The sequence below is a fragment of the Cynocephalus volans genome, chromosome 2 (assembly GCF_027409185.1).
Source record: "Cynocephalus volans isolate mCynVol1 chromosome 2, mCynVol1.pri, whole genome shotgun sequence".
Lineage (NCBI taxonomy): Eukaryota > Metazoa > Chordata > Mammalia > Dermoptera > Cynocephalidae > Cynocephalus > Cynocephalus volans.
The window spans coordinates 169,852,036-169,867,887 of NC_084461.1; the positions used below are offsets into that span (position 1 = coordinate 169,852,036).

General features: G+C 42.0%; 2 protein-coding genes across 2 annotated transcripts in view; one reads left to right on the forward strand and one right to left on the reverse strand.

Annotated features, from left to right (window-relative positions):
- The first annotated feature begins 394 nt into the window (after window positions 1-394).
- GNRH1 (gonadotropin releasing hormone 1) lies at window positions 395-3,263 on the forward strand. Its single transcript, XM_063088172.1, has 3 exons — window positions 395-547; window positions 1,866-1,961; window positions 3,222-3,263. Exons 1-3 carry the CDS (start codon window positions 395-397, stop codon window positions 3,261-3,263), a joined length of 291 nt encoding a protein of 96 aa, XP_062944242.1.
- A 7,483-nt stretch (window positions 3,264-10,746) lies between these two features.
- DOCK5 (dedicator of cytokinesis 5) overlaps window positions 10,747-15,852 on the reverse strand; it is a 207,396-nt gene continuing 202,290 nt past the window's right edge. The window contains exons 49-52 of the mRNA XM_063087796.1: window positions 13,961-14,129; window positions 13,160-13,298; window positions 12,227-12,330; window positions 10,747-11,761 (exon numbers count right to left, since the gene is read on the reverse strand). Coding sequence (XP_062943866.1) covers window positions 11,657-11,761; window positions 12,227-12,330; window positions 13,160-13,298; window positions 13,961-14,129 — 517 coding nt within the window. The 3' untranslated portion in view covers window positions 10,747-11,656. The remainder of the gene's footprint in view (window positions 11,762-12,226; window positions 12,331-13,159; window positions 13,299-13,960; window positions 14,130-15,852) is intronic.

The following is a 15,852-nucleotide window of genomic DNA, read 5'->3' on the forward strand; positions in this document are numbered from 1 at the left end:
CTACTTTTCAGAGCATATAGCCCAGTTCTTGTTATCGCAGGAATGATAGGTGAAAACAAATCCATGCTTGGGGAAATGTCAAGGCAAAACAGTGAATTTGATAAGGGATGAATCACATGATATGGATAACTGAACAAATAATAAAAATAAAAATAGACTACCTTAGTACAAAAAAATCTTGAATATGTGAGTTTAAAGTACCACTTTTGTCCCCAGTGGCTCGCATCTCAAGTCAAGCAAGCAGGTGTCTCTGTGTTTCAGTGTCTGTGTGTGAAAACTGTATAACTCCAACTTCCATCCTCTATGGGATTCATGATACAGACACTAGACTTTTTACTAAAGAGGCCTTTATGTTTTACTCAACCCAGCCTGGTTCTGTTTTGACTGTGTGTTGATGTTCCTTAGAATGGAGCTGATTCCAAAACTTCTAGCTGGACTTATGCTGCTGACCTTCTGCGTGGAGGGTTGCTCTGGCCAACACTGGTCCTATGGGTTGCGCCCTGGAGGAAAGAGAAATGCTGAAAATTTGATTGATTCCTTCCGAGAGGTAAGTTTCTCTCAGCTTCAAAATGAGACGTAGGTTATTTGATTCCATTTAACCATATTGAACACTCAGTAGGAACCTCGGTGCCACTGCCCTATGCTCTACCCTAGATACTCCAGGGGAGGAAAGACACTTACAAGCTACAAATCCCATTTCTTCTTGCAATCCAGGCAGGGGCTACTAAAACAAAGAGCAGGACAAGTTCCAAGAGAATACAGAACGAGTGCAAGATAGTCCGGTGTACTTTGAGTGTACAGGATGCCAAAGGAATTATAAACCATGAGATGTAGTCTAGGTCTCCAGCAGCAGATGATTCTTTGGGATTTAGACAGAAAAGCTTAAAAATTCTGCTTATGTATTTTTCTTATTTCATCTTTTTAAAATATCTGTAATATTAGATCAGTAGTACATTTTTATAATTTGTAAATCCTTATCAAAGATGCATGCCCTGTAATTTTTTTCACCGACGGGGGCATTTAAGCAAAGAAACTTGAGAGTACTAGAGTACAGGAGTTAGCAAACTCGAGTTGACAAAACGGTATAGTAGGAAACAGGTCGGATTGAATTGCATGTACGTTAGATTCAGTACCAGCAGCAGCATTAACATGCGGCTTCTGGGAGGGGGGGGCAGGGACTTCATTAGACAGGCCATATATGTTAGCTGACAAATCAAAAAAATAACGTAGGGCTGTGAATAGGAAACTTGGCTCGAGGGACTTAAAACCATTTCATTGTTATTGGAAAGAAATGTCTCTTTTTGGAGAAATAATAAAGATGATTTAGTATTGAATAAGGAAGCCCCAGGGCTGGCCGGTTAGCTTAGTTGGTTAGAGTGCGGTGTTATAACACCAAGGTCAAGGGCTCAGATCCCCATGCCGGCCAGCTGCCAAAAAATAAAATAAAGTAAGGAAGCCCCAGAATCTGAAGTCTCCTCTCCACAGATTACATGAGAAGCAAATCTCACTTAATCGTGACATATTAGTAAAAATTAGAAAATGAAAACCAACCTCCCCACAACTATAAACTCTTGTTATTTGGGGTACTGTCTCTTCCTGAGGCTCAACCTACTCTACTCTCATTGTCTTTTAAGGAGAAAACATTCTCTTCTCACCATCTCCATAATCTCTTGACCTCTACATCATTCTGTAAAAATTTCTGATGATGGATCTGCGTCCTTAAAGTCTCCATCCAGATCCTGCCACATTGCCAGCTCTCCACAACACCCCCGACTTCATTTTGTACAGACAACTTTTGGTGGAAATGGAAAATATAATTTCATTTCTCTATTTCCATCTCCAAGAATCACATTCTTTTTCTTCAGATAGCCCAGGAGGTGGACAAACTAGCAGAACCCCAGCACGTGGAATGTACCATCCACCAGCCACGTTCTTCCCTCAGAGACCTGAAGGGAGTTCTGGTGAGTGAAAGTGATCATAACACAGAGCTTTAGAAATGGAAGGGCCCTTGGGTAACGCTTAGGACGGCCACCTCCTAGCCACAGTGGGGGCTTACCTTCATGACTGCCAGGACGCCTCCTGTGGCAGGGTCCTCACTATTTCATGACACTCCTTTTTGTTCCCCCCTTAAATTGAAGTGAAATCTCTCTATATACTTTATCAGCTTATACTGGTTCTGGCCTTATGGGGTGACTGACAAAACAAATTTTTTCCCACCGCTATATTCCAGTGTATTCATCAGTCCCCTTTGACTACTCTTCTCTAGCCTAATCCACACCCCTCCACCTGATTCTGCAATTGTTCTTGGTATGACATGGTTTTCCCGAACCCCGGGAAATGTAGAAATCAGAAATGGTGCTTTATACGGGTGCTTTCTACACATTTGGAATAAAAAATTCCAAACTAGTAAATTTATAATTCAGAGCCAAAGACTTGATTTCCTGTTTTCTGGTAGGGCTATATAATCTCCAATTCCCACCAAAAAAAAAAAAAAAAAAAAAAAGAGGATATCTACTAATCTAATATAGGTTTTTTATGAAAAAGTAGAAAGAGAATTAAATACAGAAATTGATTTCAATGTTGGTGTTCTCTGAGTTCCATGGCCCACGTATTTGCAGCAGTCAGAAGACATTACAGTTAATGATCAATTATGCCTAGGAGCAAGGAAAGTCTGAATAAATCATATATGAAGATAAGGTATAATTTTAATTTTCTCCAGTGATTTCAACTTCCATACCCACAAAGCAAAGAAAAATGTAGGCAGACATCTTTATTTCCTTTCTTTTTCTAATCTTACTTACTTTATGATAAAAATAATAGCAAGCAGTGACATTTCCCAAACATGACAATTATGAGTTGAGGCAAAAGCTGGTTTAATAGCAAACTGATTGGCAAGAACTTTCTTTCATCTCCTTCCTCACATCATATCCTTAAACCATTAATATAGATTTTATGTTTATTAGCAGCTTAAAAAGTCAATCTGTCACATCTCTATAGCATGAAAATAAATGGACCTATTTCTTTTAGATCAATATTTTAGAAATTAAAATGTCTTTTTTTGGTGGCTGGCTGGTAGAGGGATCGAACCCTGGACCTTGGTGTTAATCAGCACCATGCTCTAACCAATTGAGCTAACTGGCCAGCTCTCTTTAAAATGTCAAAAACATAAAATAATTCAGCTAGTAAAGTCAATCTTGATAGGTTTCTTACATATTTTTCAGGAAAGTCTGATTGAAGAGGAAACTGGGCAAAAGAAGATTTAACTCCATTGGGCCAGAAAGATTGACAACACAAGGACACGTCCAAAATTGAAATTTATGACCCACTGAACACCTGTAATTTGTGTGAATTTCAGAAACTCTTACACTAAGTTGCATATATTTCATAATAAAGCACTGTGCTGTGAATAAGGTGGTATATACCTGTTAAGTCTTTAAATCAGGACTCTCGGGGGAGGGACACGGTGAGCCCACCAAGGGGAGCCCTCCACGTATGTGCAGAGGTGGAAGATGGGAGGGAGATGAGATAACCTGTCTGCTGTTGAGGAAAGGGCTCTCCGTCACCCTACCCTGCATCAGCAAGGACTGCATCCACCAGTCACATATTGATCCAGGCCAAAAAGAGCAGATTCAGCAACAGTATCTACAGGGTGATAATTTTATCCTTGACATTGCTCTACAAAAGTAAAGTGGGGCCATGGCCAAGGCTTCCTCCCACTTGGGAAGAAGTTCTCTCCCTAGATCATCTCCAATGCCTTTGGAAGTCAACTGGAACCCAAGTGAGGCCTTGGGGAAAGGAGCCTGGAAGGGCTGCTAGTCCAGTGCTCCTTCTGGTTCCATGTGGTCTGTCCAAGCGGTGCATACTGAGGCTTGGGACCAAGGCCTGAAAGTAATAGATTGTTCTCCAGTCTGATCTTAATGGTATTTCACTTGAGAAATGCAACAGAGTACAGTCAGTCCACTGAAGCCAGGATTCTAGTGTTCCCATGTCCCCTGGTCAAACAACATTGTCACCATTCATTCTCCACAAAGCCCAGCGTCAGGCTTTGTGCTAGACATGTGCACAAATATTTGCACTAACCACCCTAAATGACCTTGAAACGTAGAAGTTATTGTCATTGCTTTAAAATGAGGATACTGGGGCCAGAGAGTTTGAGACCCACTCAGTTCTGACTGGTTTCCAATTCTCTGCTCCTGCAATTGCACCATGTCGAGCAGTTAATGCAAATGGACTTTGGACACTGGGTTATTTTGTTAAATGGAGCTGAAATAGGGTACAGGGGTTCACAGCACAGGTCAACGTAGTGTTACTGGTGACTATTTCCCTGTGAGGTCCCAGACACTATGACACTAATATTCTCACGTATTCTCATACTTTCTAAGTAGCTATGAGACCACTTGAAAAACTCAGATTTCAAATAATTTGCTCAATGTCTCAGCAACAAATTGACATGACAAAAGTCCCTTTTTCCTCTTTTTATCAGACAAACGAAACCTCCCCTTCCCCCTGCCCTCTGTCCCTCAACCTCAAAAAAAGGGGGGACCTAGGCTAAGACATTTGAACAGGGGTCAGAAATATTCCATGGGAAGAAAACCATCCGTTTTTAGTACAGATATTTGCTACTGCACTATGCTAGATTTCACAAATATCTCCATTTGAAGAATCTCTGAAACTGAATCAAACAACCTCTACTCCCACTTCAAAAATTAGGCAGTGATGTGATCCACAATCTGCTTTATGGGAAAAAGCAAAACTGCATCATTTCATTAATCAGCACATACAAGGCAGGATGAGAGCCTACTGTTTGCCAATGATGTAACTATTTTTTTGAATAAAAAATGTCATTTACAATCTTTACATTAGTTAACACATTGAAAAAAGCAACACACTCAATTAATTTATACATCCTGTTTGGAGTGTCATGTTTCCTTTGTCAGAGCTTGTCTTTGGAACAATTTCCCTGAAGGGTATGGAAAGATGCTCATACAGATGCTGACATCAGATATCTGGTGGTTTGCAACTTGTGTGAGCATGTTGGGTGCACTTGATTGCCAAATGACCAAGAGGAAGAAAAGTAAAAATGGCTCTTTTACTAAATGTTAAATGTTTTCCTAAATCTGAAGAACTCATCAATATAGCTTCAAAAAGAGAGAAAATTCTGAAGCCTTTCAAAAGGCTGGAAAAACATGACATTTAATGAGATGTGTTCCTGAAAGTATACAGCTCTAAATTATTAAGTAGCAAAAAGAATGGATTGAAAATAAATTATTTTAGCAAAAAGTTTTAGAAGGTGCAGTTTCCTGGAGGTGATTGGAAAAGAAGCCAAGAGTCACTGTGTGAGAAAACAGTATTTACAGATCTCAACAGTGGAAGATGCGCTAAAGCAGAATTTCTCAGTGGGGGCCTTAGATCCCAAAAGATTCCCCAGGCCTGTTGATTCAGTCTGGGGGCCCAAGCCATCTGCATTTTTAACAAGCATCTTGGTGATTCTTAGGCACACAGACAGTGGAGCATTATTGCTTGTATAAAGCAATAGATGGCAGATGTTTAAAAGCACTGGGACACTTTCTTTAAAAAACAATAAACTTAAGCATAAGGCCAGGACTAAAAATGAGGATACTCTAATGGAAATGCAGCGTCCCCTTCCCCCACCTGCTCCACCTGTAAAATAGCAGGGATTTTACAAAACACATCTTCAATACCAATTTCCTAAAGTGAAAACCACTCCCTCGAAGGCAGTGGTTTCTCAACCTTGGGCTAACATTGGAATAACATGGGGGAGATTTAAAAGAAGTACAGATGCCTAGGTCCTATGCCCCACCCTCAGAAATTCTGATGTACAGTAGTCCTTCCTTATCCACAGGGTACGTCCCAAGACCCGCAGTGGATGCCTGAAACCGTGGGTGACACTTGAATGCTATCAATTGGAACACGTTTCTGTCCATGTCTTCCACCCGCCAATGCAACGCCTTTTCCATCTTAACTAAGCCCATACCAGGCACTGTGCCTTACCTGCAGCAGCGTGAGGTGGAACAGAAAGGCCAGCACAAATTTCTTCACAATTTCAGGAATAGATTTGTTCTTACTGTAGATGTCAGCAACCTCAGCATATGATTTTTTTTCTTTCCTTATTAAGTTAAGAACTTTTACCTTTTCAATTAAAGGAAGCACTTTACAGCTTTTCTTTGGCATATCTACATTGCCAGCATCACTACTCTTGTGCCTTGGGGCCATTATGAAGTAAAATAATGGTCACTTAAACACAAGCCCTGCAATACCGCGGCAACCAATCTGATAACCCAGGCAGCTGCACGCCGTGACTACCGGGCAGGAGATGCTGGACGAAGGGGTGATTCCTGTCCTGGACAGGGTGGAGGGGGAGGGGGAGATTCCATCACACCACTCAGAACAGCACACAGTTTTCTACCTAATATTTGACTGCGGTTGACCATGAGTAACTGAAACTGCAGAAAGCACCATGGATAAGGGGGAACCACTGTCATTGATTTGGGGTGCAGCCTTTTTCCAAGTGATACTAATGTTTAACCTAGTTTGAGGATCAGTTCCTACCCTCTCCATGTGTTGTGGATTGAATTTTGTCCCCCCAAAACTCACTGACGCTTGAATTGTGTCCCCTAAGTTTTATGTATTAGAAACTTGGCCCCCACTGTGACTGTTAAGAGGGTGGGAAATCCTATCATGGTAATTGAAAGGTGGAGCCTTGAAGAGGTGATTGGATTGTAGGACCGTGCAGTAGTGAATGGATTAAAAATGGTGGTCAAGGGCGTGGTTCTAAGAGCTTTAAAAGAAGAGGAGCCTCTCTCTCTGGTCCACCACTTTCACAATGGGATACTCTGTCGTCACTGTCACCACCACCAAAACCCTCACGAGATGTGTTACCTGAACTGTGGACTTCCCAGCCTTCGAAACTGTAAACAATAAGTTTCATTTTTTTGGTAAATTACCCAGTTCTAGGTATTCTGTTATAAGCCACAGAAATGGACTAATACAGCATATAAGTTATTCGATATTCCTTTCAACCTTTTTAGTTCCCTCTTTTCCTCTGCCCAATTATCCGTGGTGAATGAGTAAAGAAATAGAATCTGAGTACATGAAATCAACTGCTATGAGAAAACCGTCAGCTCAGACACCAAAGGGAGGGGCGGAAGGTGTGAGAGAACCGAACACCTTGCAGTTGTTATCACTTCTGGACAGAGATGACTCAAGACCCCGCAGTACAAGTTAAACCAACAGGACCTGCACTGGAACAAGCCAGAGGGATGCTGGGCGGGATGTGCATGAGGCGGCGCCAATGGGGAGATTACAAAGTTCAGGAATCACAAGTTAAACACCCAATAAACTTTAAAATACATTTCCATTTTTATTTTTAAAAATAAATAACAGCAAATCTGAACAAAATCCTTCTTCTCCAATGCATGTCTCTCTAACTGTCCGTATGTGAAACCCAACTAGTTACAAAATCATGGTAAAGGAATTTTTGACAGACACAGTTTGGATGAACAACTCATAAAATATGACTAATAGATGAATCTGGGCAGCATATACTGGAGACCAGCTTTGGCTGGACCCGAAGAATCAGCCTGAAATAATTAACCTGAAAGGAAAATGATTTCTTTCCTTTGGTAGATTAGAATTGATGGTTCAACCCTACACCTGCCTACAGAGAAACTTACCTTTTCCAATTTAATTTAAAAAAACAGACTTATAACTGGATGAAAGTTTCCAAGGAAGTGATACTTATCAACTTCCCAAATGCTACACGGAAGGAAAGCATGATTATTAAAATAACTGAAAGTCTAGATACAGCATGCCAGGCTGGTGAAGTCCGAAGACTATTATGAAAATGACGTTGTTTCCAGGTTGCTGCAGAGAATTATGGTAATTTGGTTCAATGTTTCAATGCGTACTGGATTATTACTGGTATATTCAAAATTTTAATGTCCACAAATCTTTTGATTTTAAAAGCCTGGGTATGGCAGGATTGAAGCACCCGGTTGGGATGAAAAATGAATGTAGTGCGTGGAGCTGAAAGCCTCGGTACAGAAACGGAGTCGCCTCCTGACTCTCCCTCTTTTTATTGACTTGGAAGAAAAGCAGTGAGGGCTGCAAGGATTCTACAAATCACGCCGCCTCAAACATATACATCAGTTTTCACAGAGGAGGAAACTGAGTGCCAGGGACTGACTACAGATTGACTGCTTGCTAAAAGGTACACGATCGTTTCAGTTTCGTTTTGTGGGGATGTAGGTGCTTCTTTATATCACAGCCGTGAAGCATGAGGGAGGAAGGCACAAACATGAGGCGCCTCCTGAACACCTTTCACATGGGAACATTCTGGGGTGCTGGAACCAGGTAACGTCTGCATCCAAGAGGTGGCAACACGGTGAAAAGCTACGTGAGCATTCATCCATCCGCACACCTCAGATCTGTGCATTTGACTGTATGTAAGTCCTGTCTCAATTTTAAAATAAGAAATCGCCCCGTGACCTGGGGGCATCTAGAGGGGAAGGACTCTTCCAGCCAGGAGAGAGTTAACAAAGGTAGACTGTTATCAGTTCTGCTTTCTATCTTGTTTTATCTTTCCAATTTGCTGTGTGGCTGCAGTTTTTAAAGGGTTTTCCTGGCAGGAGAAAATGACTGCAGTTCTGGAGCCCAGGGATGAAGGTGGCAAAGGAAGAAACCCACCATCTGATTCCACTCGCTTTCCAATTCTACAGCACACCAGGGTGAACTGTCTTCGCATATGGGGCCATTTCCATTAAACACATGGAACTGACCCATCTTGAGGGGCTAGGGCTGTGTCTGGCATTTGAAAAGAACTTAATATATGTTGAATAAAAGAACTATTTTAAAAAATCTCAAAGCAAGACATATCACCAAGACAGAGAGAGGCTGAAAAAAAAAAGGGGGGGGGGATTTAATATACCACCAGAAGAAACCCACAAACCATAAACCAATCCCAAAGTCTCTGACAATTTGGGGGCTAATATCAATGTCTTTCAATACACCAGAGTTCTTAGCAAGGGAAATAAAAACCAGTTCTTTCTCTGATTTCTTCCTTCCTCACCTCTTCTGAATTTTGTAAGGCACTTCTTTGCAGTCTTTCTCTTTGACTTCAGGATAGACTTTATGACCTTTTGTTAAATATGACTCTTTCTTACCCCAGTAGCTTCCCAAAGAAACGAACCCTCCAATGTCTGCTGTAATCTTTTATGTACAACGCTACCTGGAACGCTTTTTGTTCAGGCAGCAGAGAACTATCATTTCCATTAATGTGGGAAGAGAATCATATGGGGATATATGTTCCATTTAAAAAGGGAAGGTAGATGCTGGGTGCTGATACATCATGTCTCCTCAGCCTCCGCTCAAAGACCAGACTCACATCTGCTGCTCTGCAAGGAGAGGTTTCAGATTTGATTTTTTTTTTGTGTGTGACACAACGTCTATTTTAATGTCAGCCTGAAAAGTCAGGGGAGGCATATAAACCCCCTCTAGCCAGTCTGCTAGGTGACTTGTCAGAGGCTCCACGTAAGCCCTATGTGACCTTCCTATTACTTCCACCTTTCTCTACAAGGCAAGTTCTTTCCACTAAAGATCCTTGTCGGTTCTCATTGACACTTTGTCTCTTGTCATAAGTAATTAAAAGGCTCCAAAAGATTCTTATCTTTCGGAGAAATCCTGTCTGTGCAGAACTCCCCTGCACTCACATTCCAAATTATATTCAGGAAAAAAAGTGTGTTGTTAATAATTCTCCTACAGAGTTCTACATCTTACTCAGGCCTACCCAAGAAAAGAAAGGACCTGCTCCTTCTCATATCCCATCTCAAATGAACCTTACAACAACCTGTGTGGGGGCAGTATCCCTATTCTGAAAGGTGAGACGATGAAAGCTCAGAGAATTTCAAATAATTTGTGGGACTTTACAAGGTTAAGAGATGACATGGCTGGGATTTGAAACCAAATGGGTTTAATTCCAAAGCCTGTGTTTTTTCCATGATACCACACTGTAAGTTATCCTGGGTGGGGGTAAAAAAACAACCTTTTCCACTGCTTCTAGAATATGCATACTAATTTCTTGAGTAACGCACTAGACACGTCACAGAGGCTTTTGCTTCCTTGACCCTTGTGATGAAGTGGTGTCTCTCCTAAAGGGTGGTAGAGAAACAAGGCAACCACTAGGAGGGCAGGCAGGGGAATGCAAATTCTCACAGCTGGAGTCTTTCTCTGCTCTCCATCTGAGGAAAGGACTCTGGGCAAACTCGGGGAAGAGGCCCCGGCTGAACTTCCACTAGGATGACCTTTGGATTCACAGACAAAAAGCTTTCAGCTTTGTCATAAATACCTAAGGAGTAGAGAGATATCTGGCACATTTCAAATATTGTTCCAACTTGGGGTGGGTATTCAAGAGTTTGTCAGAGTTGCATTCTAGATCTAAGTGTCACATGGGTATAGCCAAAATTCACAAGCTGGGGTATTAGTAGGAATCTGTAGTACAATTTTGTGTGTAGCCTCAATTTCTTTCTTTATTAAATGAGGGGGTTGTTTGTATGACCTTTAAGGCCCTTGTAGCTCAGAACGTCAGTAACTTTGTACAGCAATTTATGTATGTGTATGTTTATGTAATATTTGGTCATCTAAATCACCCCATTTTTTCTTCTGAAAGGAGTATTGACATTAGTACCATTAGTGAGTAATCAAAATAAGTCCACAATCGAGAGGAATAAATAATCAAAGGAAAATATTGCACTGTATTCTCAGGGTAAAGTCAGGTAGCAGGCAGGGGCCACTCAGTCATCCAAACGGGATCTGCAGTGATCTCAGCTCAGAGGAGGTAATGGGACAAGAGACTGTATGTGTAAAATGAAGAGCTTCAAGGGGATCCACAGTAAGAAAGGCCGTGCAGTGAGGGCCATTAGTCAGGAGTGCTGTGGAATTCTGGTGGGGGGAGGGGGAGTGCAGTCTTCCTGTGCCCCAAGAGGGCGGGGGTGATGCAGGAGCTCGGGGCCCCCGTCTAAGTCCACGTTTTCTCAACAATGACAGTCACGCATGCCTGAAAGCAGCCAATCTCCACTAAAAATATGTGTTCCTTTCCTCAAATGATACACAGTAGACATAAGAAAGATGGAATCATTTTAGCTACCAGACTGTACTCGATATCTGTCTCTTCCATGATGCTATATGAGATAGGCATGTCCACGTGAGAAAAGTAACTAAGTCTCAAGCACGGCTTTTCAGAAGCAAAGCAAGAAATCCCTCCAAGGAGTAGGTTACTGGAGTTCCTCCACCATCATGCAGAATAACCATCCACCTGTTCAGCCTTTTGCAGCCCCCAGGGTCTCTGCAATAGAAGCTGGAATTTAATAATGGTGAAGGTGATCTCTCCTTTGAAAAATGCACAGGACATGGCCAATTCTGGAATTCCACATGGACTGGAAGAGATGTGGCATGGCCTCAAACACCTATCAAAGAGGAGCTTTCAATAGAACAAAGCCGGTTCTGAGCTGGTGAGCACCACCCCAGGTCAGGACACACAGTCGGCAGGGAGCCTGTGTAACGAGGACACCGTCTCCTGGAGGCCAGTCCTCAGGCAGCAGCTGTCCAAGGCACTTGGAGTTCCAGAGGGAGGGCAAGATCCTTACTGGGATCCAGGCTCAGAAGAAAGGATGCCAGATTTCCGAACTTTTGGAGGAGGTGGGGGTGGGACTTTGGCTTCTCTTCGCATAGGCAGTGGGGGAGCCACCTGTGCGAGCAGACACATGCAATCACAAATGAGTCTTATCTTTCTTCCCACTTCTGCCTTCTCCTCCCCATTTCCCATATTCTGCTTTAGTTTCTAATTGATCTATCTATGCAGGCTTTGCAAGGTGGAAAGGGAAATAACTGATTTGTCCTCCCTTGTTGCCCTTGAGCTAATCATACACACATGCACATATGCACGCACGCTAACACATGCACAAGCACACAGAGGCACACACACATGCACACATGCATACGCACGCACACATGTGCACACACATACATGCACTCAAGCACACATGCATACACACACACACACATATACACACATGCACACCCAATCACTGCTATATCCTCAGCAATTTTCCCCAGGGAAAACCTGCCAACTACAAAGCTTGGAAAACCCCATGCTGTCTTCCCAGGGGCAGTGCTGTCCGGCCACAGTCATCAGCCCTGTTTCTCTACCTACCTCGGTGGAGTTCCTCTGCCCGCTCTCGTAGGGCTTGCTCTTCGGGGGAGGTGGAGGTGGGCTCTGAGCAGTCACCAGTCCATCTGTCTGCAAAGACGGGGAGCCTAGAAATGATACAGAGTAGATGAAAGCAGAGAATTTATCAAAGAATCTCATAGAAGTCCTGCTTGCCATTGTAATACCTAAACCACTCTGCCAATCAAATTGCTAAAGCCACACTCTGTGGTTTCCACGGACAGAATGAAGACCTTTCACCCAACAGGATAGCGCCCGTCATTCACAAGAAGGCATGACAAGAAGTTCTGAAGCAAAAATTTCATTTTTGGTCCAGAGTTTTTCACTGTTAAGCTGAAGATGAGTAGTTTCTGGAACTTAACTTTGACATAACCCAAGTGCTTAGGAAAATACCCATTTCCTCCAGGAAACCTTACATGATTATCTCTAACTCGTGGTGACTACTGTCTCCCACCTAGAACTGACAGGTGTATCCCCCATTACACCTTTGTACTGTGGGCGCCTCGCAATTCTGCTCAGGCGTTGGGTGTTGCTGGTTCCCTGAGCCAGACTGTCAGCTGTAGATGGAATGGAGCTATACTGTTCCCTGTACATGTCTGCCTACCCAATAATTAGTTCATGAGTTACTGGCTTCCTGTTTGGTCCTAGTCCAAATCTACCTCTTTTATACCTTCACAACTGGAAAAGGGGCATTAAGACCCTATGGCTCATGATACAGCAAGGTTTAATGAGTCTGAGTGGCCCATGGAGTCCTGGGCAAACTCTAGTCTAAGTGTAGCATACTCAACTCCCACTGAACTGAACCAACTTTACAATAGTCTCCTATACGTTGTGGCTGGTTTAATTAAAAATTTCCCATATTCATAAACATGCTCTGTTCCCTAGTAAAAAGAATATAAGGGATGTAGGAGATCTTACTTAGGGTCCTGGCAGCTTTAGGAGTAAGTGGGGGTGGGCTCAAGGGCGTTGACTGGGCAGGTGGAGAACCATGGAACGGTGTTAGCCGGTTGTCCACCAGCTGGAGACTCTTCGGCCTCTGTGCTCTTCTGGTTGGGCTCTAGTACCAGAAGGGAAAACAGAAAAAACATGGTGAGGAAGGCTGAACACAACAATGTTCTTAGCACCCTCATCTGCTGAGCAGAAACTTGTAGAAGGACATAATTCAAGGAGCCATGTCTAAGCTGACCACGCTGTTACATAATGGGCATAGTGGCAGAGATACTAACCGGGAATCACCGAACCATTGACTATTTTCTGGCTGGCCACGGACTTGATTTTGACTGCAGCTGTACTGTGTCATTTATGTTGGAAATAAGCCACCCTGATTCTCAGGGAAAGCTGGTCTTGCCATACTTAACAACTTGATGTGGCTTATGAAAGAAAAAAAGTACTTTTTTTTTTTAAGTTAAAAGAACAGAAATGACAATGTTTGGATTGACTCACGGAACACAGTGGTGAAAACCACGACTCCAACTATCAACCCACATGTTTATGTTGTGGGTACAAGACCTTGTGCCAATATTGATTTAGACTTGACATTCTCTGTACATGTTTTCCTTACCACAATATGCAAACTGACACTGCCACAGGCTGCTGTGTCCTGAGACAGGCCAGGTGGCTTCTACGTGGTGACTCACTGCTATGGAGTGAATGGGGATGTTCCTGGTTTACGGGGTGGAGCCATGGGCAAAATGCCAGTGGGTTTTTTTTTTTTTTTACCATCAGATCAGGTTCTGGAGCTTTCTCTGCAATGACCTGGGACTTGCTCAGACTCCAGTCTTTTCTTTTGAACTTGCTGATCCGGTTCTCACTGTCCTCCTTGAGGGGCAGATCTTCAACTCTGGCACCTGACGAGGCCCTGCGCTCCAAAAGTGGCTCCAGGATGGACCTGTCATCCAGGAACAAAGAGGAAAATCACAAAACACTGACCGCATGACAGTCAAATTTCACTCCAAAAGGATCAGAAATTAATACTCCTCAACCTAATCCAGACCCACGAATTCACTCTCAGGTTCTAAATCTGAATTTTCAATTGCCGACTGAATAAATATCTCAAGGCATAAATATACAAAAATGAGACCACCAAATGACTGGAAGAAAATATTAGTAAATATTTATCTTATCCCAGGAAGAGAATGTCTTATTAAATATACAGGCAAAGATGGAATCCATACAGTAAAAGATTAATAGGCAGCTTTATGTAGTAGATAATGGCACATGCTCTGAAGCCAGCCCGAGTTTAAATTCTACCTACACTTGTTGGGTGACCTTGGGCAGATAATCTTTTTATACTTCAGTTTGCTTATCTGCAAAATTGGGGTGATAATAATACCCACTTCATAGTGTTGTTACAATATGCTTAGAATAGTGCATTGGCATCTGTGAGAGCTCATTAGATGTCTGCTAATTATAATGACAGATTTCAAGCACCATAGTGAAAACTGATTCATTCCAGAACTATGATTAGATGATATTCATAGGGGGAAGAGTGCAATGAGAAACAGAACATTCTCAAAATGCCTCCCCATAAGTTACTTATTAATACAAAAGGAAAAATAGGAACTACACGGAGAAGAAAATACACAAAACCTTAACCAAGTGATCAACTCATATCACCAATAAGGGACAAATGAACGTAATGAGCTTCTGGACATGATACCTGAAAAAGATACAACATCACACAAAAATATATAACCTGAATCCTCAGCAGGGGGAAACATCAGACAAACCCAAATTAAGGAAAATTCTATAAAGTAACCGGGCCGTAGTTCTCAAATATGTCAATATTATCAAAGATGAAGAAAGGCTAACAAGACAATTCCAGGTTAAAGAAGATTAAAGAGACAGGGCTAAATATAATATGTGATCTTGACCAGATCTGTACCAGAAATTGCTCTAAAAGACATTATTGGGACAATTGACAAAACTGGAATATGGATTAAAGTATTGCATTAATGTCAAAGGTCCTGAATTTATAACTGTTCTGTAGTATGTGGTTATATAAGACAGTCTCCTTGTTCTCATAGCAGGATATGTGTCACATACAAAAAAGCAATCTATGGAGTCAATGCAACCCCTATCAAAATTCCAATGCCATTTTTCACAGAAATAGAAAAAACAATCCTAACATTCCTATGGAAACACCAAAGACCCCAGATTAGCCAAAGCAATCTTGAGCAAAAAGAACAAAGCTGGAGGCATCACACTACCTGACTTCAAAATATATTACAAAGCTATAGTAACCAAAACAGCATGGTACTGGCATAAAAACAGACACATGGACCAATGAAATAAAATAGAAATCCTAGAAATGAATCCATGCATTTACAGTCAGTAAATTTTTGACAAAGATGCTAACAATACACAATGGGGAAAGGACAATCTTCAATAAATGGTGTTGGGAGAACTGGATATCCATCTACATGCAGAAAAATAAAACTAGACCCTTATCTTTCACTATATACAAAAATCAACTCAAAATGGATTAACAACTTAAACTTAAGAACTGAAACTGTAAAACTACTGGAAGGAAACATGGGGTTGAAAAGCTACATGACACTGGTCTGGGCAATTGATTTTTTTGGATATGATCCTAAAAACACAGGCAACAA